Raw genomic sequence first — 25,805 nt, 5'->3', positions numbered from 1 at the left:
CTGTGCTCTGGAGGGTTTTCAGTGACTGATTTTTCAGAAGTAGATCACCAGGCCTTTCTTTCAAGGCACCTCTGCGTGGACTCGAACCTCCGCCCTTTTGGTTAGCAGCTGAACATGTTAATGGTTTGTACCAGAGACTCTGAGACATAACTAAAACCAAAGAATCCATTGCTGTCAAGTTGATTCCAACTTATAGTGACCCTATAGGACAGAGTAGCACCACCCCATAGGGTTTCCAAGAAGCATCTGGTGGATTCGAACTGCCAACCTTTTCATTAGCGGCCGTAGCTCTTAACCACTATGGCCACCCTTTGCTAAAAGGTGTTTCTCATCTCCTCCCAGCTGCCCACCATTCCTCCGATGTACAACCTCTTCTCAATTGCCCACCCCCCACCCATGTAGGCCTGAGCTGTGCCTTTTGATTTCTGGGGGCCTTCCACCTGAAATCTGTGTCTGTTCAAGTGTAGCTGCTTTTCTAGGCCAACTGCCTGCTCACAGAGCCCACTCTCACCCAGAGAGTCTGCCCTGACAGCTTCTTGGGCAGCACAAGGACCAGAAAGTTCTACTGCTCAGAACAACAGAAAGAATGAGCCAGATCCCCCCAGCAGAACAGGCAGCACCTGTCAGGCCTTCCTCTGTGGGGATGGGGGCCAGAGAAGGCCTCACAGTTGAGGGGATCCCAGAGGGGGCAGCTCTGGCCCAAAGGCCAAAAGCTGGGAAGCAAGGCGGGGTGCTCTAGCTTGGAGGGTCCAGGGAGGCTCAGCCCTTAGGAGCTCAACAGGCTCTGGCTCCTTCCATGTGGTCCGGTGTGGAAAGAGGCCAGCAGAGGCTGGGACGACTTATTTATTCAAGGCACGGTCATAGTATTAATAACAAGAAGGTTCGGCATTCTGGCACATTCTTTTAGTGGTGATGGCCAAGGGAAGTCCACACCCCCATGGGAACCCAGAGGACACAATGCTGCTGATAGGCACTTTGCTTCCACAGGCAGCTGAGGAACGGGCAGGCAGGCGAGTGGCTGCTCTATCCTGGGGAAGGGGCTCCAGGCAGGCCCCTGGGGGAGCAGGGCCCCTCAGTGGCTCCAGGCAATCCCAGGTCCCCAGAGGCAGCTCCCTCCAGAGAGAGCCTGGAGGTTTCTGGTGGGCTGACTGGGGTGCAGGGAACTGGGAAGTGGGGCCAGTCGGGTAGGGGTTCAGGAGGTGCCCTGGGAGGGTGATAGGTGGTGGCAGGTCAGAGGGAAAGTGTCTGGGGATGACCGGATGTAGTGTGCAGGGGAGGAGCTAAAGAGTGGGCCAGCAATGACCACGGGATGCAGGAGGGTGCCTTGCTGGTTGCCCTGGGTCTCCAGGAGAGAAGTGAGTGGGCTCAGGAACTTTCTCAACATTCACACCACCTTCTCTCACGATGATGCCACTTGCCCCAAATTCAGAGGGGGACGGCTCCTGCCATCCTGCCGTGTTGTCTGTTGGGACCCTTTCTGAATCCAGCTTCCACAGGCGTCAGGGGGAAGGGGCAGCAGCTGAAGCAGCAGCAACAGTCCAGTAGGGGCTGCAGAGACTGGGGGCAAGCACCAGCAAGCAGTGCCCAGGGAGGAGAGCCCCCTCCCCCAAGCTCCTGGCAGGACCCCCTCCCCTGAAACAAATACACACTGTGGGGGTTGTCCAGGGCCTGGAGCTGGCCATCTGCCCCCAGTTCTCTGCTTCAGAAAGGATCCTTGCTTCTTGGTGGTTGGTGAAATTCTAGGGGGAAGGGGCTCTGTGGGGTCTGGGTTTGTAATAATCCTACTCCTAGATAGACATGGGGTGGGAAAGACTGCCTCCTTGCCAGCCGACACAAGCCCTCTGGAATGATCCCCCATGCCAGGCTGGGCCAAGCCCTGGAGTACGGCAATGTCTGTCCCTTGAGCACTATTTCTAGCCTGGGGTGAAGCTCTGGGCTGCAATGTGGGCAAAGGTGGTACAGGGATGAGGCCCAGGTGATCAGAATTTGGGGCATCCATGTGCCTGGGATGTGGTGGGAACCTCCTGAGTGAGGTGAGCCTGGGGTACCGCCTTCAACAAGGTGGCTGTGGGGACATCGACCTTGAAGAAGGAAGCCCAAGAAGGCTCTGGAGCATGCAGATGCTGTCCCAGCTTGGCTTGTGCTGGTTTACTGCGGCCCAGCTGGCCCTTCTCCATGTCCGCCCCAGCTGGGCTGCGGGGTGGTCTTGGTGGGTGCTTGTCCCAAAAGACGGAGGTCTGTAGCCCCTCGGCTGTGGCAAAGGTGCTGGGTGTCACGGGGATTGTTCCTGCTCAGGATTCAGCTCCTCCAGGCCCTGGGGTGGTGACCCAGAAACGGCTTCTCCAAGGAGATGCTTCCAACAGTGATGCTTCCCTCAAGGCAGGGCTGGCTGTGGTGGCGCCACTGCTGGAAGCACCTGCACAGTGCCTGAGCCAGGGCCATCCTGCAGGCCACTCGAGTCATCTTCAGTCCGGGACACAGGCAGCCCGGAGAGGTGAGGAAGGGGCCTACTTGGGGGGGGGGGGGATGGGAATGGCCAGTGCCTTCAGCTGGACTTGGAAGCATGGAATTCTCACCCTAAGCTGCCACCCACCTAGGTCACGCTGGGGGAGCCAAGGCACTCAGATGGGTATGAGGCAGAAGCTCTTAGTGGCCACGGACTTGACCTTGGGGATCCTCTTATTAAGCCCTGGGGCCTAGTGGAGGTATATGTAGTTTCCCACCACCCAGAGCTTTGGGAGGAGACCACCCCACTCTGTGAATTTTGCCTCTGCCCCTCCCCATCAGGTATTAACCAGGCAGAGCTGGCAAAGGTTTCCTTCATTCAAAAGCACACCAGACTCGTTAGCGAGCCCCTGGGTGACCATGCCCCGGCTACTCTTACAAGAATGGAAAGGAGAAAGCTCTTCCTCCTCCTGGAGAAATTGACAAGGGGCAGAGGAATAGGAAGGGGCTCAGGTCTACGGTCTCAGCTGCCCCTTGTACCGGTGTTGTGGGCCTTCCCTTACAGATCCCCATGCAGGGAAGCCTGTCCCAAGGTGGTGATCTAAGGTCTTGTGACTCTCTGAAGATGAGGCCAGTGCACATACCTTGGCCTCCACAGACTGCAGAAGAAGGAGGGGGCCGGGGGAGGGGGCACAGAGGAGCAGCAGCAGAAGCTCCTTGGAAGGGCAACTGGTAGAGGGGTGACGAAGACCTCGGAGAACCTTCGGCAGACTTTTTTCTGGCTCCTCCCTTACACACACTTTCTCCATCTTGACCCTACCCCTGGGGCAGGGAACCCCAACATTCAGTCTCTGTGTCCAAAGCTTCAGCTGCCTCTCCCAGGACATGGTGGTTGCCAGTGTCCTACATCCCACCCCAGGGTCTATCTGCACTGCCCAGGTCCTCCCGTTATAGCAGGTCAGCAGTTCAGGGCCTCCACATCATGGAGGCCCACGGCCAGGATGGTAGACATCTCCACTGAGGGCTTCCCAAAGTCTGTAGGAGGTAGTGGGGGGATCCAGGCCACCCTCTTGCCTCCCCCTGCCAGGCCCTCCCCTGGCCGCCACTCCCTCTTGGAGTTGCCAGGTGGAAGCCTCGGGTCCTGGTCAGTGGTACTGGCTCTGGCCCTCCAGTTCCAGCCCATCCTGGAACTGAGCCGAGTCCAGCTCCCTTGCAAAACCCCTCAGACCACTCTCCTCTTCTCCCTCTGGCTGGCTGTTCATGGTGCCGTAGGTGTGCCGGGCTGGAGAGGTGGCTGGAGTCAGATTCATCTCTGGCTCTTGTAGCACAGTGGCCACATACATCTGTTTGGGGCCGAGAGGGGAGATGGGGGCAAGGTTACACTGGGAGGGATGCCCTGGGCATGCCCTTTCCCCTCAGATCCTACCCCCAACCCTCTGCCCCCTCCAAGTTATGGATCCTCCCTTCTACTCCAGCAGCTCAAGTCCTGTCCATCCCCCCTACCCGCCCAGCAGCTCTTGATCCTTTAAAGAATATCTACAAGCTCCCAGCGCTACTTAGTGGCAGGTCTCCTGACTTCTAGTCCACTGCTCCTTCAGAACGTGTTCTACTTATTCTTCATCCACAGTCAGGTTGAACCCAGGGGGAGTGATGGGCAGCTCCCCTAGGCTGGGTCCTGGAGATGCCCCATCCCTGAGCTAGTGCACTTTCTAATACAGCTTCAGAGGCACGTTCAGACTTGCGGTACACCACTGGTGTGCTGTGAGTTAAGATTTGAAATTCAAGACTGTTCCATGAAGTCTTGGACATGTGGTCTGTCAAACAGGAATGCCTGTCAAACAGTAGGGCAGCACAGTAGAAAAACCACAGGAATTACTAGGGAGTAAAGCTGTTTGTCACCTTTTGAAGCAGGCTTTAAACCAACTCCTTACTTTGAAAATAACTAATTAAGGGTCAGAATTGAACCTTTCCTGTAGGAATTTTATCTCAGTGAAACCAAACAGCCCCAGTTGATGAGGGACCAATTTTCCTACAGAAAAACACTGGAGAACTGGACATTTGCACGGCACCAAAGTAAAACCCATAGATGACCTTCTGGTCAAAAGGGGGGAATGTTAACTGAACAATGAAGGATCCAGCTGTCATCACCCTAATCAGGGGTCACTTTAGCATCATTAATGGGAAAAGAAATGGGAACAGACTGGATATTATGTATCTCCTGGTACGATGCACAGCACTATCTGTAACATGCTTTAGCCCCCAGTGTTGAATCTATCAAGCTTTGAATCTAATTTCTGGTTTTCAGGAAATACAGGAGATAGTAGAACCTGCTATAAGACATCATAAGAAAACAGCCAGAAAAATCTAGATGGTGTTACATTTGGAAGGACTACTGGCTTGGTCTCTAACAAGTCACAAAAAAGGGCCTGTGCTAGTATAAAAGGGATATAAGAACCAGATGCACTGGGTTAATCTACACAGGTATCAGACTGGCTATTTCTGGAACAACTGGGGATATCTGAATATAGACTGGATATTAGAAGAGATGAAAATGTATATATATGGAAAGATGAAGATAGCTAAAAAAGTGGGTTATAAAACAGTATGTACAGTATCATTTTGTTTTAGTAAACCATTGTGTGTGTATATACCTATCTACCTATCTATATGGAAGAACATACACTGAACTATCAGTGGGTGACGGGATGGTGGGAATATGGATTTATTTATTTTTGCTTATCTGTTTTCCCCCATAATTTTCTATAATGTACATATATCATTTTTGTATTACTGAAAGATTTAAAAATCAGTTTCTATATGTGTGTTTGTATGTGTGCACATACATATATAAACCAAAAACAAAACCAAACCTGTTACCATAGAGTCGATTTCAACTCATAGCAACCCTATATATATATGTATATATTGGTGTAATGGTTAAGAGCTATGGCTAATAACCACAAGGTCAGCAGTTCGAATCCACCAACCACTCCTTGGAAACCCTATGGGGCAGTTCTACTCTGTCCTATAGGTTTGCTATGAGTCGTAACAGACGCGATGGCAACACGTTTGGATATATATATATATATATATATATATGTATATATATATAGGAAGCCCTGGTGGCAACAGGTTTATGGGTTTATATACATATATACTTTTTTTTTTTTTAAGCATAGGCTTTAGAGTCTGACAGACCTGCCTGGATCAAACTTTGTTCTGCCACTTGCCCTGCGATTTAGTGCTCTGAGGTCTAAAGTAATTAATTTTTATTCACTTTTTTAGCCTTTCTCACCTGTCAGATGGGGATAAAAGCCCCTACTGTGTGTATTTATCATAAACAGTAAGAGAGAATTATGATATCAAGCTCAGAAGAAGATTTCAACAGAGGACTGCTAACAACATTTGAGAAGGTCCTGTTAGAAAGGCCCCAGGGAAGGTGTTATGTGCCGAGCGACCTTCCTGCTTGGAGACCTCTGTAATCTCTTGGTCACCGATGCTCCTTTTCCCCTGACACCTCTCAGGGACCACTGGTCTCTAGATACAGGGTTTTTTCCAAGTGAAGCAAACCTATAGTTCTGATTATCCTTGTGTCTGTGCACTGTGGGCAGGCAGCTCCACAACTCTCGTTGAATATCTACTTCTGACACTTCTACCCAACTCTGGCCGTGACTAGAGCCTTGTCTGCCACTGGCCTGGATGACCACTCCGCATGTGCACCACTCTGAAAACCGTCTTCAGCTCCTGAAACGCTCCAGAGTCTCTTCTGAGCCTTTGCACAGGCTGATCCTCTTCCTGGAGTGCTCTTCCCCATACCCTCCTTCACCTGGGCAAGCCCTCCTCCCGTTCCTGGAGTCAGATTAGATGTTCCCTCCTCTGGGAAGCCTTCCCTGAGCGCCCGGGGCTGGTTGGCGCCCTTCTTCAGTGCATGGGGCACAGATTGACCCAGCACCCGGCTCAGTGCGTGGTGTCCATTCCCCAGCCTGCTCAGCCCCCTCCACTCCGAGGCGGCCTCTTCATGCACTGCTGGCTCCCTCACGCTGTGCCCCAGGCCTTACCCTGCAATGCAGACCTCCAATAGCTCCCTGCAGCTCTGTCTGCGCACGGCCTGGCACTCGTGCCCTTGGCAGCCTTCAGTCCTGAGGCCGAGCCCCAGCACGACCCTGTGTCTGTCTACACGACTGAGCTCGATAAGCCCTTGGTCATCGTCTCTGAGTATGTCTCGAAAGGGATGGTTCTTCTGTTTGCCCGGCTCTTCAGCCAGGGCCACGGCAGCATTTTGACCTGGGCCAAGTCCTGCTGTGTCAGAGGTGGGAGCCTGGAGGGGTCCCCCATCTCCACCCCAATATCCAGGATGGGCACACACAACTGCTGAAGTAGCCCACTCTCACAGGCGCCCCCCTCCTGACCTGTCCCCAGGGTGAAGGCAGTGACTCACAAGGGAGGTGGGTGTAGAGGAGGTGCTGCTTGGCTCCATGTCAAACACGGTCTCAATCTCTTCCTCAGGCTGCAGTGAGGAGAGAGGTGGTGGGTCACAGAAGGGGGATGCCTGCCCTCTGCCCCCTCCCCATATCCAGAGGAGCCTGGACCCTGCACCTGGGCCTCTCACCAGGCAGGAAATGACTACCCTTCCTTCCCCTCCTTTGCTCCATCCTCTCTCTCCCAACCCTCCACCCCTGGAAGTGGGGATTACAGCACAGTGATTGGACAGGGCTAACACTGCATGGGAGACAGGCCTGCAGCCTGTTATTTGGAGGAGATGTCAGAGAGGGGGACAGCTGTCTTCTGGACTTCTCCAGCCCATGAGGTGTGGTTCTGGGGGCCAGTGCCTGGGCTGGTGCAAGGCCACACTCCTGCATGCACGCTCACCCAGTAATCAGAAGGGCGGGAATCTTTACTCTCTGTATTGCTACAGGTCCCAGGTCAGGAGGGCATCCTAGAGCCGTGTCCCCAGGGCCAGGGAGAACCAGTGGAGGAAAGGCTGGCCGGCCACTCACCTCACTGTCAGATACCCTCCGAAGCCTCCCCAGAAGAGTGCCAAGGAAGGCAATGATCATGGAAAGGATAAGGGTCGAGAGGGAGAAGAAGGTGATGCTGTGCAATGAACCTGCCAAGGAGAAGGAGAGGCTGTGGGCCTGGTGCTTGAGGGGCCAGGCTGTGGGCAGGGCTCTGCCAGCTGAGGTGCCCCCTGGCTGCCAGAGGCCTGGGGACCAGCTCAGCCTGGGGCAGAGAGACACTTGCCCCATTCTCCTTCCAGTTCTTAGAACACCAGCCCTCTGTTCTATTGGATCAGTTCAAGAATTTGGCATTTTGTGGATTCCATGAAAAAAATTTGTTTTTGTTCATTGACTTGTTGGTGCTGTTAGTTGCTATCGGTTCCAACTCATGGCGACCTGTGTGTGCAGAGAACGGCTCCATGGGTTTTCAAGGCTGGGACCTTTCGGAAGCAGATCACCAAGCCTTTCTTCCGAGGCACCTCTGAGTGGATTGAAACCACCAACCTTTCAGCTAGCAGTTGAGTATTTTTGCACAACCCAGGGGCTCCTTTAATTGACTTAAGTACCCACTTAAGTGCCCGTTAAACATATTCTTCTTGACCTGCCAGTTACCTCCAACACCATGGTCCCTGGGAAGTACCTCTGAGGTCCCTGCCCTATTTATGTCACTGTCCCCAAACCCAATCTTTCCCTGCAAGCCCTTTCAAAGTGAGAGCACTCAGTTACCTGCGCTCCTGACACCGAAGAGCAACCGAGGACTAAAGAGTTAGATTTCTTTTGGGAATATTTGGTAACTTTTTTATGCTTTACAGTCAAAGATGACTGCATAATGATGCTTACTGCAATGCTTTTAAAATAGTAAAAAAAAAAAAAAATGCTAAACAACCTCAATATCCAGCAATGGAGAGCGGACCAAAACTGACAGAACTAATGCAGCCATTTAGAGGTATGCGCTCCAGCGATATTTGAACAACACAGGAAATTGTTCAGAACATAATGTTCAGGGGAAAAACTTAGAATACAAGATTGAATGTCATAAAATTTACAATTTTGTAAAGTAACAATAAACCAAAAATCTTCTTCCCGGAAATACATGCATAGATTAAGGGCTGGGAGCAACATCCATCAAGCTTTGGATGAGATGATGGACAATTTAGAGTTTAGTCTTTATATACATATTTTATTTTTGCTAAGAAACATGTAGCCCTTTATACTTAGGAAAGGGCATTATGGAAAAAATGAGCCTGCTAGGTGTCAGGGGAAAGGTGAGAGGGTTAAGAAATTGGGGGCAACAACAAAGGCAAAATCAACAGAAATAACAGAGGGGATGGTTTACAGACACCATGGTGACAAAGGGAACGCTGGCAAGAAAAACACAATACAGACTTTCCCGTGTCCACTCCACTAAGAGGTTCAGGTTAAGTGGCCCTGAGGGAAAGACAGTGTCAGTGGGGCATGGGGGGCGGGGGCAGGAAGCAGCCTGGAGGAGAGGCTCAGAGAGGGGCAGGGTGAGCTTCTTCTGCAACTAGCAGGGGCTGGCAGAGACCACTGCCCTAGCAACACGGGTGCCCCACTGGGGAGATTGCTGAGGCATGCCCAGTCTGTAAGGCTGTCTCCGAGCTGGCCTGGGCAGCAGTGTCTGAGACACAAATGGCAGGGTCAGCAGCCTTTCCACCACCTGTAAGACCCTTGTAGGATGCCAGAAGGAGTGTCATGGGAATTGAGCCCCCAAATAACTAGTAGTGTTATTTCCTGCCAGCCTAGCATTAGAATGAAGGAGTATGATGGTTCTTGCTCTGAGTGTTGTAAACCAAACTCTGTACAATTTGGACTGTGAGGTCCAACCTCCCCTTAGCCTCAAAGCTCTGCTGAGACTCTAACTTGTGTCCTTTAGGCCTAGAGAAGGTCCTGGGCCTGGCAAAGCTCCTCCCCTGGGCTCTTTCTGCTCTAACTGAGTTGGCATACAGGGATTCACAGAGCAGTGGGGGACAGACAGAGGGGAGATTGCAGGACAGACTTGGCACCCACCTAGTCGTAGAATGGAGAAGAAAAGCATCCAGAATAGACCCAAGAGTGGTGCAAAGATGGCCTGGTAGACAGCAGCCATGTGGATCTGCTCGTTGAGCTTGGTGGGTGCGTAGGAGTAGTACATGTTGTAGCGGTCTGTTAAGTGCTTCATGCACAGGTAGAGCAGCCCTGGGGGCCAGAGGACAAGGGCACACTCAGCAGCTACTTCAACAGTCAGGACCTGTGTGACTCAAGGCCCCCACAGGTCTGAGAAGCCAGATTCAGGACTCTGAGAGTAGCAAGGCCAGGCTGTGGGAGCCCTGTGGGGCTGACCTCTGGGACCAGCAGTTTCCCTTGAGCCTCCATATTCTGCCAGCTTGATGAAGAGTGCTTCATTCATTCATTCAACAGACATTTTATGCAAACAGCCATCCAACCTCATAACCCTTTCCTGGCCCTGGATTGGACATCTCCGCACCCTGCTGGTTGTCCCAGGTCTCCTCATGCTCCAGGAGTTCGCCCTATGTTGTGGGGCTTAATCCCTCCTCCCAGTCTGAGGTTGTGTAGCCTAATGGGTGTGCCTCAGGGGTGACTCACCAAAAGGGACAATGATAGGGCAGGTGATACTGTATGCCATCACCACACTGAAGACGTTCAACATCCATGCGTACTCTCGCCCAAACTGGAAGTCTAAGGCCTGGTTCTGGGGTGGAAGGCAAGGGATTACCCTGAGGTTTCCTGGGCTCCTTGGCTGCTTCTGTAGCTCCTTATCAGCCCCTGGGAGCTGGTTAGCAGCTCAGGCCTCCAGGCAGCCTCCCTCTCAAACCGGGAGTCCAAGAAACACCCATCCAACCACACCATGCCTCCAACCTTGGGTTTCTTGGTGCTTCCAGCAGACTACCACAAACCCCATTCCTGACATCCTCCCAAGAGAAACTGTAAGAGCTGTGCTCAGGGGAGTCCTCACCTTCCTGATGTGGACTCTCTCTGGCTCCGACCTGGAGAAGAAGAGGCGGGTGCTGTACAGGAAGAGTGAACCCAGGCGCAAAAGCTCCATGCCTGTGCCAATCAAAGCTGCCGTGATTACGTAGTTGACAAAGAAGGCACCATTGTCTGGCAAGAACACACACCTGGGCAGTGTGGGAAGGTGGATGGGGAAGGGGGAGATGTTGGAAGGGAGGAAGAGAGAAAAAGGGAAAAGTAATGGAAGGAGTAGGGATTGGGGGTGAGGGAGACAGAGATGAGAGGAATAAAATTTTATATTTATACCTATCCCCAGCCCCTATTTAAGATAATAAGCAGCTCTTTTGAGCAGGGATGGGATGGTCTACATAAGGTGTGGGCATTTGAAATACATGCACTGGCGTGATCAGAAGTAGGGGTATTTGACCCTGGGTCCACAGATCTGGAGTGTCCAAGGGTAGAATTCTGGGGGTCCATAACCTTGGATGGGAAAAAAATTTACATTTTTGTTTTCACTACAGTCTAACTCAATTTTACCACTTCCTTCAATTAAGAATGCAGGCAACACTGAGACCGGAAGAACTAGATGGTGCCTGGCTACCGCCAATGACCGCCTAGAAAGTCCCTGACAGAGCAGGAGAAAAGTGGGGTGCAGAATTCAAATTCTAGTAAAAAGATCAGACTTAGTGGTCTGACTGAGACTGCAGGAACCCCAGAAGACATAGCCCCTGGACTCTCTGTTAACCCCGAATTAAAACCATTCACGAAGCCAACTCTTCAAAGATTAAACTGGACTATAAGACATAAAACGATACTCATGAAGAGTGTGTTTCTTAGTTCAAGTAGATACATGAGACTAAATGGGCAGCTCCTGTTCTGAGGTGAGATGGGAAGTCAGAAGGGATAGGAACTGGTTGAATGGACACAGGAAATCTGCGGTGGAAAGGAGCAATGCGCTGTCACATTATAGGGAGAGCAGCTAGGGTCACATAACAATGTGTGTATAAATTTTTGTATGAGAAACAAACTGTACTGTTAGGTAAACTTTTACCTAAAGCACAATAAAAAAAAAAAAAAGGATGTGGGCAATAAACCTCAATAATGCTAGTCGTAGTTGTGACTTTGTCACCAACAGGAATCAGATATTTTCATATCACATTACAGTTATTGCTCATATTTTACAATATTGTTTACATTCATTATGACTTCAAAATTATGGAAGTTATTAGATCTGCTGCTGGCTTATACATGATTGGAATTTTCCATTTCAACTGAAACTGACATTTCCTGATGTGGCTGGCCAACTTCAACCAGGAGTCATACAGCCATCTACTGGGCAATGTGCCTGTTCTTACACTGGCAGCCCAGGCATCTCTGTTGCCTTCCAGTGTCCTATCTCTGTACAATTCTCTGTCAGCTTCCTTGAACAGAGAAATCCGTGAGCATCTGGATATATTTCAGAACTCTATCAAAAGCTATTCCTTCCTGATGACATCAACGTTGAGTCATGGATTTACAATTCTTTCCTTTTTGATATAATCTGTATTGAAGCTACTGACCTAGCCAAAGATGAACTCATTGATATTAGAGAAGAAAAAAAAAAAAAAAAAGTACTGCAATTATAGTTTAACTGCAGAAACCTTGGAGAATCCTGCTCCTCGCCTTATACTACAAGCTATGAAGGCTTACAAGGAGCCATGCTGGTGCAATGGTTAAGTACTCGGTTGCTAACTGAAAGGCTGGTGGTTCAAACCCACTCAGCAGCTCCATGGGAGAAAGGCCTGGCGATCTGCTCCCGTAAAGACTATAGCCCATGGTGAAGGGTAGGACAGTACACAATACTGGGAAAGCCAGTACAGCTTGTACAAGGCAAGGTCACGGAAGCTTCACAGACACATCCAGACTCCCCAAGGGACCAAATTACTGGGCTGTGGGGACCATGGTCTCGGGGAAAATCTAGCTCAATTGACATAACATAGTTTATAAAGAAAATGTTCTACATTCTACTTTGGTGAGTAGCATCTGGGGTCTTAAAAGCCTGTGAGCGGCCATCTAAGATACTCCACTGGTCTCACCCCTTTGCGAGCAAGGGAGAATGAAGAAAACTAAAGACACAAGGGAAAGATTAGTCCAAAGGACTAATAGACAACAACTACCATGGCCTCCACCAGACTGAGTCCAGTACAACTAGGTGGTGCCTGGCTACCACCACTGACTACTCTGACAGGGATCACAATAGAGGGTCCAGACAGAGCTGCAGAAAAATGTAGAACAAAATTGTAACTCACAAAAAAAAAGACCAGACTTACTAGCCTGACAAAGACTGGAGAAACCCCGAGAGTACAGCTGCAGATACACTTTTAGCTCAGTAATGAAGACACTCCTGAGGTTCACCATTTAGCCAAAGATTCGACATGCCCATAGAACAAAATGAGACTAAAGGAGCACACTAGCCCAGGGGCAAGGACTAGAAGGCAGGAAGGACAGGAAAGCTGGTAATAGGGAACACAAGGTAGAGAAGGGAGAGTGTGGACACGTCTTGGGGTTGTTAACCAATGTCATAAATCAATATGTGTGCTGTTTAATGAGAAGCTAGTTTGTTCTGTAAACCTTCATCTAAAGTACAATAAAAAAAAAAAATGACATCTAGAAAAAAGATCACGGCCTAGAAAACCCTATGCTGCATGGGGTCGCTATGAGCTGAAAGTGACTCAGCAGCACCTAGTAACATTATGGAGGCTTGCATGTCATTTGCAACGTTATATGTTAGAAAACTGGGATTTTCAACACTTTTAACCATAAAAACAAAAAATAAAAATTGGCTGGATATCCACCATGACCTTTGTGTTACCTTGTCAAAGATGACCATTCCCTGTGACTTAATGCTCTCATTCACGCAAAGTAACATCAGCCTTCACACTGATGTCTTTAAAGCAATACAACTTAGCCTTAGTTTGCTTATGTCTAAAATGAACTGTCTTGTTATTAAATGTGTTAATAATGATTATGTCACAAATTTGATTTTTAAAATATTTTGATAGCTATATTTCAGTATAATTGGTTTCCTTTGAAATTCATGGATTTTGTATATTTAAAGACATCACTCAAAGGACATATAAAACTGATGAAATCTGAAAAAGGCCTGTGGATTGTCCCAATGTTGCTTTCCTGGTTTTGATATTGAATCATAATTATGCAAGATGTGACTACCGGAGGAAACTGGATGAAGGGTACACAGAACCTCCCTAGACTTTTTTTTCCAACTTCCTGTGAATCTATAATTACTTCAAAAACAACAGTCAGAGAAAGGGTCCATAGGTTTTACCATATGGCTAAAGAGGTCACCAGCAGAACAAATAAAGGTGCTAGACTCAGGGGAGGTGTGGCCCTAGTGTCACACACAGAAGTCTGGGTGTACATTTGGGATAACCCTAGAATGTGTATGCTAGTACTCACTGGAACCGGATAGATGCCTGGTCCAGGTAATAGATGTCAAAGAGCCAGTGGAAAAATACATCCAAGCTAGAAGCAAAAACAAGAGTAGGCCCTTTAGTTAGCAAACTTATGAGTTAAAGAACTAGGGTTCTATTCCTCTTTGCCTGGTTTCTCTCCCTCCCTGCTCAATGCCCAAAGGCTCTTACATCCTAATATTCTAGCTGGCCAGTCCACACTGCCCCTCTTCCTTAATGCTGGGCCACCCCTGCCCCTAACCCTTTGACCCTTCAGCTCAAGGCCACCTCCTCCAGCAAACCTTCACCAGCCATTTCTCCCATAGTGCTTTCTCCCTCTTCTGAAATTCTACTGCGTGTTGGCTGTGTTCTTCCCACCTTGGGCTATCAGGCATGCCTTGTCTCCCCAGCAGGATGATAAGCTCTTTGAGGGCAGCGTTCACATGATACCTGGCTCACACTAGGCCCATGACAGGCACTGGACTGTTATTTGAGGAATGGATTTGCAGCAACCACTGGTAGGTCTATAGTGTCTGAAAGAGGAGGTTCCAACTCTAGGGTGAGCCTGCCTGAGAGAGGAGGGATAATTGGAGATGAGGTACCTGGTCAGTCCCATAGAGGGCAGAATGACCACCATGAACACCAGAAAGATATAACACTTGTACACTATGATCAGATTCTGACTCGATCTAGAAGGAAGCAAAGAGAGATATTGATCAGTGAGGGAGACGTGGTAAGAATCAAAAGCCTAACTACATAACAAGGAGAGAGACAGCTATCTAGTCTAGAAAGTCATGCATACCAATTTGATCTCCAGGGAGCACTGTGAGCTGTGCTGTGTCTGGGAACAGCAGGTGAGAATACGATCCACTAGTGACTTCTGCTCTGGACACAGGGATGGAGGGCACACGTATACCATATATTAGACGTCCCTGAGTTAAAGGGACATTACTAATGATACTCAGAATCCCTGCAGAGTTTCAATAATCAACATAAGTCTTGTTCTTAGCCAGAAGAAAGACTAGTTATGATTTCTGTTAGGACAAACATTCGGCCTTATTGCTTGGTAGGATGGTAGGAATTTATGGTGTCCTGATAGTTTCGAATGTTGGTTCCGTGTGGCCCAAATGCATCTGCAGTCAGATTGAACTTGCGGGTCCCTTTACTATGGCCATGCCAGCCTACTTGACGTTCCAAAACAAGTCCTGCTCTCTCCTTCTCATCCTGTGTGCTCAGCTGGAATGCCCTTCCTGGCACTGCCTAGCTCGTGCTTGCAGTGCCATCCCCTCAGTGCCAGTGATGTAGCCTAAGGAAGGCATGGTTTTGGCCCCACACCCTTTATGTGGTGGTCCTATCTCAGCATCTGTGAGGCCAGAATCCCAGAGACAACCCAGCCCCTTGATCCAAAGAGAAAATGCCCTGTTGGTCCATTTCTGAGGCCAAATTCAAGGCCAAGTGCTAGGCTAGTGTGGGTGGTGCAGGGGAAGGGCTGGGAAAAAGGGCAGGGCTGGGAGAGAAGGTCCTAGCTCACCTGGTCCAGTGTGCCTCAAGGAAGGCAGAGAAGTAGACCATCAGAGGCATTATCACTGTGAAGCTCCACAACAATAGGGAGGGGAAGAACTGGGTCACTATCGGGCTCTGTAGGGACAGAGGGGAGGGGGCAGGAGAGACATCAACGCAAGAAGAGCCCCTTCCCCTTCCAGGCTACCCCTGGCTCTTCCTACACCCCAAGCCTCTTCTCCCTGGCTTCCCATTGCCTGAGGCTGCTTAGTGGACTTAGCCTTCCTCTTGTGCCTTCCTGGCCAGGGGTCTGGCTGGCTGGGTGCAGGCTGAGCTGACACACAAGGCCAGGCAGGGTCCCAAGAAGCTCAGAGCCAGCTGCTGTCAGGTCTCACACCTCATGGAGGTAACACTACCCTTTTCTCATGTAGTACGAATAGTGGAGGAGGGGCAGATGGTGAAGGAAGAGCACTCAGGGAGCGCCATGATGCTCCCAGCAGGCATGCTGCCTGGGGCCTATCATGAAGGTGACAAAGGGGAGCAAGAGCAAGCAGCAGAAGTGGTGTGCCTCCAGGTGTGCTTGTGTGTGCATGAATGTATGCATGTATGAGCATGTGTGAGTGTATGTGTGTGTGACAGCATGTACGTGAACATATGTACATGTGTGTCCATGTATGTGTATACTTATGAGTGAATGTGCGAGTGTGTGGATGTTGCAGGGAATAAGGATGTGAATACTACGGAAGGAGGAGACTTTTAGGCTCCTTATAGCGGCCTTGAAGCTATGTCATTCTTGTTAGTTGTGGAAGAGCCAGTTTTTACTCATGGCAACCCCATGCGTGCAGAGTAGAACTGTTCCATAGTGTTTTGAAGGCTGTCAACTTTTGGAAGCCTATCTTCTGAGGTGCCTCTGGGTGGATTAGAACTGCCAACTTTTCAGCGAGTAGTCCAGCACTTAACCATTTGCGCCACCCAGGGATTATAGATTTTGGAAATGGGCCAGGGCTTCCTCTGAACTCCCCTGAAAGTAAAAGGTACCCTCTCAATTCCTGGGATGGGTCCTACAGGGCTGAGAGCTGCCGGCCTGGAGTGGAGATGTCTGGAGGGAAGTGAAGACAGGTGAGGGGCTCCTGCTTTTCTTGGAGGGTGGGACTGGGGCTTCCTCACCCTTCCCCATCCTTTATTTTACCACTCAAACCAGAGACCCCAAGCCCCAGAGAACTTGGGGAGAACAGAGGTCACATTTACCACGCCCTGTCCAGCTTGGTTCTCATACCTCTTGGTGGCCTAGGGTGACCCTATCTCCAAAAACCTCTAAGCCCACTTGAGTGGACCACCCCATCCTCCCAAAATTCCCCCTACAACATCCTGCAGCTCCCACTCTTCCCTTCCTCTCCAGCCCCAGTGCCTAAGATGGGGATGACCCAGATTCATCCACTTCAGGACAGAGGAAACTCTACCCCACCATTTACACCACTGCCACTTCTACTACGTTGGCAGTGTGCGAGCAGGGCTCTGTGGCCCCATCCCAGTGGACCCCACATCCCATCCTCGCCTGAGTTCTTCCTTGATCTCCCTGGGGCCCCCAGGCCTGGCCTGAGCAGAGGAGGCACCTTCAGGTTCTCGATGGGGCGGGTGACATTGTACATGTCGATGGTGTTGATGATGATAGCAGGTGTGGTGAGGAAGAAGAAGAGGAAGAAGAGGAAGGTGTTGATTGCAATAAAGCGGGCCCACCAAAAGAAGCGCCGGACGGACAGATGTTTCCTGGGAAGGGAGAGAGGAGGAAGGTGCACTTAGGACCCTGGGTCTCAGCCCTTAGAGCCAGCCCATGTGCATGCAGCTGTCTCCCAGGTTGCCCAGGTCTAATTCAGCCCCCTGGGCCCAGACCTGCATGTAAAGGACCCCTGCATCATACCGCCAGTCACATTATTTGGAAGGGCTCTGAATATGTTACATAGGTGAGGAAAAAACGGATCTGAGTTCTCGCTGAAGGAGAAACCTTTTCCCCAAGGCTGGGGGCCTTCCACACTTGTGGTGAGGGTGAATTTGGGGTGGGCAGAGGCTGTGGGCAGAGGACATACGGCCTGGGGGGACCTGTATTTGGATGACACTGGGCTCAGTCCCCGTGGAGTCTCTGCTGGTCAATGATATGGGGAGAGAGGGTCCCTCTTCCTGTCCCCGTCTTGTTGCCTTCTTCCAGTTCAGAGGACTCAAAGGAGAGCGGAAGGGCCGAAGGGGCTTACCAAATAATGTCTTTGGGGTGTGGGGCAAGGGTGACCCTCCAGTGATAGGACTTGACGATGGTGGTCACCGAGGACTGGTGAGGGCGCACGCCACACTGGACATACTTGTAATCCTCCAAAATGCTGCAGAGAAGGGAGAGGATGGGAAGACAGAGGTCTGGGAGTGAGGAGGGCAGGATAAGGAAGGTCTCGTGCCGGGGTCCCAGGGCACCATGACCATCCCACAGGCAGGAGTGTGTCAGCTTCCTGAGGATTCTTGAGGCCCTGGGTATATCTCTCAGGACCTTAGAGGTGGGCAGTTCCTAAGGCCTAGCAGCTGCAGGAAAGGGGGCATTTGAGGGTGTCTTGATTGCCCAGGAAGGGGAGAGGTACCACACGCTTCTCAGCTGTTTCAGTAACCCTTTGAGACTAATAGGGGAAGCAGGGGAGGCACTAATTTTAGCCTCACCTTAACATCAATAGCTACCAGTTACTGAGATCTTCCTGTGTGCCTGGCACTGTGCTAATTGGTGATTAATACCAACTGCACAGATAAATAATTGAGATGCCTAAGGGTTTTAACGGGTAAAGACACAACCAATGCAGTCCTGTCTTTGGCCTCCTAACTCATACCTCTGCTATAGTTAAACCTCAGCTTCTATCTATCAAATGACAGTGTCTCATTGTCTCAGTAAATGAACAATATGGTCTTACGTAGGTGTATTGCTTTATATATAACACACACTAAATAGAACACGTATCACTTCTCAGCCCTCTGGGGTATGGATAAGGGAAGATATGAGTAATCAAATTTGACAGACAAGAAATTTGAGAGTATAAGTGACTTGCAGAATTGCACACAATTGTTTGTACTAAAATCTAGGCTGTTCCATTTTCCCTTTGAAGAGTTGGAGCGGGCAAGGACAAAGTGTTGTGTCTAACCAGGCTCCCCTAGGGAGGGGAGGCCCCACAATTCTCAAGAGACTGATGTTGGTGTGCCATGTATTTGACCCAGTCCTAAGGATCTTTCTAGAATATTCCAGAGTGAATTTGACTTGACACTCTCCCTGATAAGGTGGGGCTGCTAGAGGCTGGGGCAGAGAAGAGAAGAGGCTATAAGACCGAATTAAGAGGCAGGAGAGGAGAAAGGTCAAGCAGGGCTTCTCTACCTGACTCCATCACTTGTGGTAGGGAGAGGGAAGTGAGGTGTCTGCATTGAGGGAGGAAATGGATAATGTTCTTGTCCAGGTCCTGGAAAGGAGCCAAGAGTTCAAAGGTCACTCTGACCACTCTGTGCTAACAAAGCAAAGACATATAGCAGTGAGGACCCCTGGCCCTGGGCCTCCCTGGGGATAAGCTGAGCCCTGGCAGCCAGGTGAAACGAATGTGGCAATGCTCTGGAAAGCAAGATGGCAGCTGCCTGTGAGGAGCATGGAGGGGGCCAAGGGGAGGTTGGGATGTGGCAAACTGGAGGGAGGTTCCCCTCCCTCCTCCCATTGGCTAGAATGGGATGAAAGAGGATAGAGTCAGAGAAGCAGAGTCCTGCTCTCAGGGTTGGGGCTGTGCATAGCCAGCCACTGGCTCTAGCACTCACTGTTTTGTCATCCTGGCGTCCTGGAAGGTGACAAAGATCAGGTCCAGACGCTTCAGCCGAACGCGGTTGAGCTCGGCGTTGAACTCATCAGTCAGCTGCTCCTCCAGCTCACTATAATACTGCTCTGCGTCTACCTGGGGCGAGACGCAGCCCTCAGAGCTGGGGAGGCCAGGCCCCCAGAAGGCCCCACCTGCACACGAGGTCCCTCTGTACTCAGCAGCCCAGGAAAGGGTAGGCCTGAGGTCACTGGCCCATCCTCAGCCCCTCTTAAAGCCTGGCAAAGAGCTCAGGGCCCCAGGTGTCCTCCCTAAAGCAGGAAGAAGCTATGAATCTGCAGTGAGCTACTTGCTCTTCTCTCTAGGGAAACTAAGGCATGGCTGGGGAGGAGGATGCTTTCAGACCTGGGGTGGGCCCTAGGAAGTGATAGAATATATTTCCAGCATTTTCAGGAAAGGGAGATGATTCTTTTTCTGGACTGGCTGGAGCAGTCCTACCTAAGGCAGAGGTTCAAGTCTTGAGGCTCCTTCCAGCCACAGTGGTTGGGTGATATGATGGAGCCCACTGACTTCAAATGTCCCTGTCCTAGCTCTGAAAGCCTGAGGTCTGGCAGCCTGCTGTGTTCTCTCTGGTCCTCCCATCCAACAATGAAAGAGAGCACTCGTAAGCCTCTCTCGCTGTGCTGGAGGTGATCCCAAGAAAGGCCTTAGCTCCTCTACATGCTCAACAGGGAGGCAGGGCATGGTGGAGAGGAAGGGAAGGGTCTGGCATCACAGCAGAACTGAATAGAGAGAGCCTGGGGCCTACAGGTGCAGGACAAAGCCTGGAGACCCAGTGCCCCAGCCCCTCCTTGGTCATCTCTCCCCACGTTCATGCCAGCTACCTCCTCAAAGCAGGTCCAGCACTTGCAGAAGCACAGGCGGGAGCAGGGGTGAATCTTGATCATCACCTTCCCGCTCTTCTTGGCCTTGGCCGTGTAGTAGAGTCGGCCACGCATGGCATGGCGCCTGTCAGCCAGCAGGTAATGAAAGGAAGGGTCTTCTGGTCAGGGGCCAGCAGAGCTATATCCTCCCCTTCTCCCCTGACCTCAGGCCCCGCTGCAACCTCACCTCTGGTCGTCCAAGTCAATCAGGTCCCTGACGTCATAGCAGAAGTGGACTCTGGTCACTACGCATCCTGGATAGGCCTCACTGCAGCCGCAAACATGGATGCTGAGCCAGCTTCCAGGGCTGGGACGTGCTGCTTTTGCCGTCTGCCCCTTGCCAAGCTCTACAGCCCACAGGGCTGGGCGGCTTAGCTGCCTGTGGTTGCCTATTCTTGGGATGGGAGAATCCATCCCTTGCTCCTCAGGCTGAACTTCAGGGTTTGATTCCTGGTCATCAGAGAGTGGCTGCATCCTTGCCAGATGACCCAGAACAGCCCCAGGGGCAGGGCTCAAACCACCAGAGACCCAGGAAAGAGCTGCTCACCGAGGCATAATCTGCTCAGTGGTGGTTGTCCGTGGGGCTAAGAACTTGGGGTCATAAAAGGTGTCTCAAGATGACTTCCTCTAACTATGGTTCAGGGGCTCCTTGGGGTCAGTAGTTGGAGCAGAGGGCAAGGAAAATTAGCATCACCCACATCACACCCATGCCATGCAGGAACTTCCTGACTTCCAAAACCCTGCCCGACCCCAGTCATCTTCCTCATTCTGAAGGGCCGCACCTGAGCTGGTCCAGGGACAGCCACCACCTGGGGTCTCTCTAGCCTTTCCATCCTGTGTCAGCTCACTACCCACAAGAGGATCCAGGCAGGGCTGCCAGGAGGAGACAATCCATGCCTCAGTCCAGTCCCCACTTACTGGAAATGTCTGATGATGAGTTCGGGATCTTGGATATCCGTGGGGACGTAGGTGATCATTAGTGTCCTTGTGACCTAGGTGGGGAGGGCAAATAGAGAACAAAAACTGAGCACAAGAATCCTGGATAGTTGGGTCTATTGAGCAGGATGGCAGGGCTCAGGTGGCTGCAGTCCAGCGCCCCTGTGCAATCAGCCTTCTACTCACAGCAGGCTGCTGGACACTTGGTGCCTCCTTATTGAGCAGGCCAAGTACCACCTTCCCTGCCCTGTGGTGCTCCAGCTGAATTGGGCAGCCTGAGGTCAGCAGGCCATGGGAAGCTTCAGCAGGCACACTGTGCATGTGCTATTTCCTGGGCCCCAGCTGTGGGCCCACTGCCATAGATAGCTGAGGGCCCACTGCCATGGATAGCTGTGGGCCCACTGCCATGGATAGCTGTGGGCCCACTGCCATGGATAGCTGTGGGCCCACTGCCATGGATAGCTGTGGGCCCACTGCCATGGATAGCTGTGGGCCCACTGCCATGGATAGCTGTGGTCAAGGGAAGGAGGGCTGCAGACAGGGCTGGGGTGGAGGTCAAAGCTCCAAGACTGGGAAGAGCTGCTCACTTGCTGCCCATACGGCCCCACCAAGAATTTCTGGTCTCCCTGCAACTTTTAAGAGTTGTTCCCACTATTCTACGGTAAAACCCCACATCGCCAGGGAAATCCCTAAGATTAGACTGGGGTGGGGAAAGAAAGTGGGAGGCGAGCAGAACTCTGGGGAGGGACTAGGGAAGCTCTCCTGAACTTAGCGTTTCCTTCTGGGAGTGGGAGCTGTCTCCTGAGCCATCACCCTCAAGGGGACAGTGTGGCAACCTGCTGCAAGAAGCTGGAGTCCTGGCTGAAGCTTCTGGTGACAATAAGGAGAGCTGAAGCAGCCAAGCCCAGACTGGCCAGAGGTGCCCAAGCCTCCATGCCTGGCAGCCTGAAGCACTCGGGGTGACTTTTCAGGGTATGTAGACTTATATCCTGTAGTGAGTTAAGGTGAATCAGTCCTTTAGGATGGACGGCCAGGGAGGGAGCTGATCTCAGTCCATTGCACCTTTGAAAAGTTGAGGATGGGAGCCAAGGATAAGTACTTCACTCTTCCCTGGCTCCCACTGGAGCACAGACAGCCTCCACTGTCCCTTACGCGTGCACTGTCCCCTTGGTGTTCACCTCTACACACCAAGGGCTGTGGCTTACTTCAAACACCTGAGACTGCCTAAGCACTTTTTCTTGCCCTGGAGAGTATGTTCAGTGCATGTGCAGAACAAACCAGAAATGGCAAAGCATAATGCCCCTGAAAGCAGACCTGAATCAATGACAGACAGAGTTCATGGGCATATACCTCCAATTTCTCACCCCTGATTGGGAAAACTCTTAAGATGTGTGTTCGAAGCCCTGGTTCTACACTGATCCCCAGAGTTCCCTGGTGGGATGCAGTGCCATTGCCCACAGGGGTAAATGGCTCACAATGCTCCCTTTTGCTGGTTGCCTTCTCTTTCCTGTCTCACTTCCCCATTCCCCTACTGGTCTTTTCTGAGATCACCTCCCAGATAAACTGTGTGGTTTTTGAAGGCTGCGGAGTCGATTCCGACTCATTGTGACACAGTAGAACTGTCCCAGGCTTTTCTTGGCTATAATCTTTACGGAAACAGATCACCAGGTCCTTCTCCTGCGGAGCTGCCAGGTGGGTTCATACTTCTGACCTTTCAGCTAGCAGCCGAGCTCTTAACCACTGAACCACCAGACCTCCTTCCAGATAAACTAGTTCTATTCAGATCCTTGTCTCAGAGATTGCTTTGGGGGGAACCCAAACCAAGACAGTGGAGACACGTAAAGAGCAAGACATGGAGTCTCTGACCTCAGAGAGATTGCAAAAGGGGCTAGTCAAAATATTTAGCCAGCAGTTCAGCAGAGGGTACTGAGCAGTCAGGAAGGATGCCTGCAGGCCCCCCACTGGGCCAGGTTTTTGCTAACACTTAGAGTTTCTGAGAAGGTCCAGGGGCTTCGGGAGAGGGGCTGGGGCATTAGGGGTGCCAGGGGCACTTGGGCTAGAGCTGTTTATCAACCGATTTGGAAGCACCAGGTGTGCTCAATGATAGCCCACCAGGGCTATAGGGAGAGGGCTTGCCCCTGCTCAGGTGAGATCTTCCCCACCTGAGGTACACAGGTGTGCAGGATGCGCCAAGCTGGGCCATCTCTGAAGGATGAAAGCGGGGTGGCCCAGCTGGGGTGGTGGCTCCAGCTCAGGGGGAGTAGCACTGGTGGCTCTTTCACTTACTCACCTTTTGGTTCTTCTTGGGCACGAACCCCAAGCAGTGGCGAGCCATGAAGAGGAGGTTGGTGATGAAGTAGATGAAGGAGAGGAGGCTGTGCAGCCACAGGAGCTTGCTCCTGGAGGAACGAGAAGCAGAGGGGGGCTCAGCCTCTGCAGGGGGTTGCAGGGTCCACAGAGCCCACTGGGCACAAAATCTCCGTGTGGCCACCCATTGGGAGTCCAGACCCTCAGGCACTTTGGAAGGGGATGGCAGTGGTGAGAAGAAGGGGGTGTCTCACTCCAGCTAATAACGGCTAACATGTATCGTGTACTTCCTATGTGCCAACAGCCAGGACGGGGCCAAGTGCTTCACATACCTTTTCCATTAGACTCATAGCCACGTGAGGGTGGGACTGGGATTATCTTCATTTCCCCATAAGGAAATAACAGCCAGAGTCAGTGGCATCACTTGCGGGGGGGGGGGGTGAGGGAATGTAGGTCACATCAGGGTGACATTGTCAGAAGTGGCGACACCAAAATGGGTGTCTAAAATTTCTCTGCAGTGTGAGCTACTGGCACGTGAGATGCTGGCACAGCTGGGCCAGGTGCTAGGGCAGGAGGACGTGGCCGATGGGTGTCGGGGACCTGGGGCAGCTCACAGGCTGTGTGCTGCTGGGCTGAGGCTGGGGATCCCTGGGGGCCTGGCCGGATTCTGTACGGTCTGGTACAGGAGGCAGTACACGCGGCAGGGGGTGGGGAGGCTGACATCATGAGTTACCGCACTGAGTGATACCAACCCTAGTGACACCACTGGCCAGAGCGAGTAGGCAATGTGCCTGAGGGAACTCATAGGAGTGGCAGAGCTGGGAGGGAAGCCCAGGATCTGCTGAAGCACTTAGATTCCTCACTGCTATGTCATACTCAGGCCAGGCAGAAGGGCCCCCGGGAGCCCCTTACTGAGGAGGAGCCTGAGGTCATATGCAGGCCTGGCAGGAAAGAAGGTCTGAGCAGTGCCTTCCAGGGGACAGGAACAGTGGTCACACTAGTGCCATGTGTGCCATCCTGCTTCCAGCTCACTTGACATGGGCCCCAGGCCTCTGGCCAGGATTCTGCTCAGAAATGGGGCCTGCCTTATTCGGTGTGGTTTCAGGAGAGAAAAGCCACCTTGCTTTAAAACAGCTCCTCCACCCCAGTCACAGTGCCTGACTTTTCACATACACTCCCTGTCTAGCTAGCTAGATGCCTTGATCCTCGGAGGGGGCAAGATTACATAATTGCTAAGGGATTTTCTAGCTCACTGCTGGTATGGATTTATGGGTCTTGAAAGTTTTGCTGCTCTATTAAAGTTTGTTTCTTGCTGGGGAGGTGTAGACAGTTTAAACCTGGGAGGAAGCTGGTAGCTCTGCTCTGGTGTTGGCAGCTCTAGGCGTCGGGGTGGGGAGTGGCAGGACTGGGAGCTGGCTGAAAGGGGATTAAGAAGATGCTATGGCCCCATTCTGCTGATTTTGGAATTTTGCCTGAGGCCAGCCCACCCTGAGGATGGGTTGTAAAAGTGCAGGAGACAGAGGGCATGGAGAGAGGAGAGGTAGGGCAGTCATGTGTGAGCCCCCGCCCGCTGAACTGCTTCTTTAGCTTTGTCAGGAAGTCAACCAAGCCTGGCCAGACACCGAGTGAGCCCATTTTCTCAGCATGGCACAATAGGGCCACATTTTTCTCAGTACAGATTGAATTGCCCACCAGTCAGGCTGGCTGACGTTCAAAACTATAGGCTCGTGGACTGTGAGGGCTGAAGGGGTTTAGTGATCACATCCAACAGTTCCTCCCCCACCACAGACAGGGATGGAAGCTCTGAGAGGGGAGGTGCATTGTCCCAGATCCAGGCCAGTTAATGGCAGAGATGGGCATGAACCCAAGTCCTAGGACTCCTCCGTCCTTCTGCTGTGGGAATCAGACAGGGGAATGTCAGGTCCAGGCTTCACTCATGGACATATAAGGTTGGCTTGAACCTACTGGTGTGTGAGGAAATCGTACCTTAAGCCTCTACTCGGTATAAGATCTTTGTCTTTTAGGAGCTGGACATACTAAGCAGATAGGACCACCTTCCCCAGTCTTCAAGGGAGGTTGGTTTGGGTAAGTCCACCCATTACAGAGATGGGGACACTGAGGCACCAAGGGTCCTTCCCCATCAAAAGAATGTGGCTTTTGACATCCCACTCAGGACCTGGAATCCTCGGGAAACCAGGCCTCTCTCATCAGGAAAGCGGTGCTCACATGATGGACGGACTTGCTGGTCCTTCTTTCCCCACCAACACCCCCAGGCAGTAGAGTGGGAGGTAAGAAGATCAGGTACCTACTCTGTGGAGATATTGACAATGGTGGTCCGACCAAAGTGACTATTCCACTCTGAAAGAGAAGAAAGTGGATGGCCTTGAGCTTGGCTCCTTGGGAGCTGTGGAGCACCAGGATTCAAGGTTCCAGAAGGAACGCCTGGGGTCTAGAGATGCTTGC

The 25,805-nt window shown here is 51.4% G+C and overlaps 1 protein-coding gene across 1 annotated transcript in view; it reads right to left on the bottom strand.

Annotated features, from left to right (window-relative positions):
* Positions 1-3,127: 3,127 nt before the first annotated feature.
* Positions 3,128-25,805, bottom strand: part of TMEM63C (transmembrane protein 63C) — a 37,646-nt gene continuing 14,968 nt past the window's right edge. Inside the window, exons 6-22 of the mRNA XM_049897540.1 lie at positions 25,652-25,700; positions 23,326-23,434; positions 21,018-21,091; positions 20,287-20,367; positions 20,061-20,184; positions 19,181-19,314; positions 17,608-17,730; positions 16,975-17,128; positions 15,393-15,499; positions 14,464-14,550; positions 13,869-13,934; positions 10,417-10,579; positions 10,047-10,152; positions 9,471-9,638; positions 7,443-7,552; positions 6,884-6,952; positions 3,128-3,788 (exon numbers count right to left, since the gene is read on the bottom strand). Of these exons, the coding sequence (XP_049753497.1) occupies positions 3,591-3,788; positions 6,884-6,952; positions 7,443-7,552; positions 9,471-9,638; positions 10,047-10,152; positions 10,417-10,579; positions 13,869-13,934; positions 14,464-14,550; positions 15,393-15,499; positions 16,975-17,128; positions 17,608-17,730; positions 19,181-19,314; positions 20,061-20,184; positions 20,287-20,367; positions 21,018-21,091; positions 23,326-23,434; positions 25,652-25,700 (1,922 nt within the window). The 3' untranslated portion in view covers positions 3,128-3,590. The remainder of the gene's footprint in view (positions 3,789-6,883; positions 6,953-7,442; positions 7,553-9,470; positions 9,639-10,046; positions 10,153-10,416; positions 10,580-13,868; positions 13,935-14,463; positions 14,551-15,392; positions 15,500-16,974; positions 17,129-17,607; positions 17,731-19,180; positions 19,315-20,060; positions 20,185-20,286; positions 20,368-21,017; positions 21,092-23,325; positions 23,435-25,651; positions 25,701-25,805) is intronic.

Source organism: Elephas maximus, chromosome 10, assembly GCF_024166365.1.
Source record: "Elephas maximus indicus isolate mEleMax1 chromosome 10, mEleMax1 primary haplotype, whole genome shotgun sequence".
NCBI lineage: Eukaryota > Metazoa > Chordata > Mammalia > Proboscidea > Elephantidae > Elephas > Elephas maximus.
Note: the sequence above shows the minus strand (reverse complement) of the source record. Positions and strands in the feature narration are given on the sequence as shown.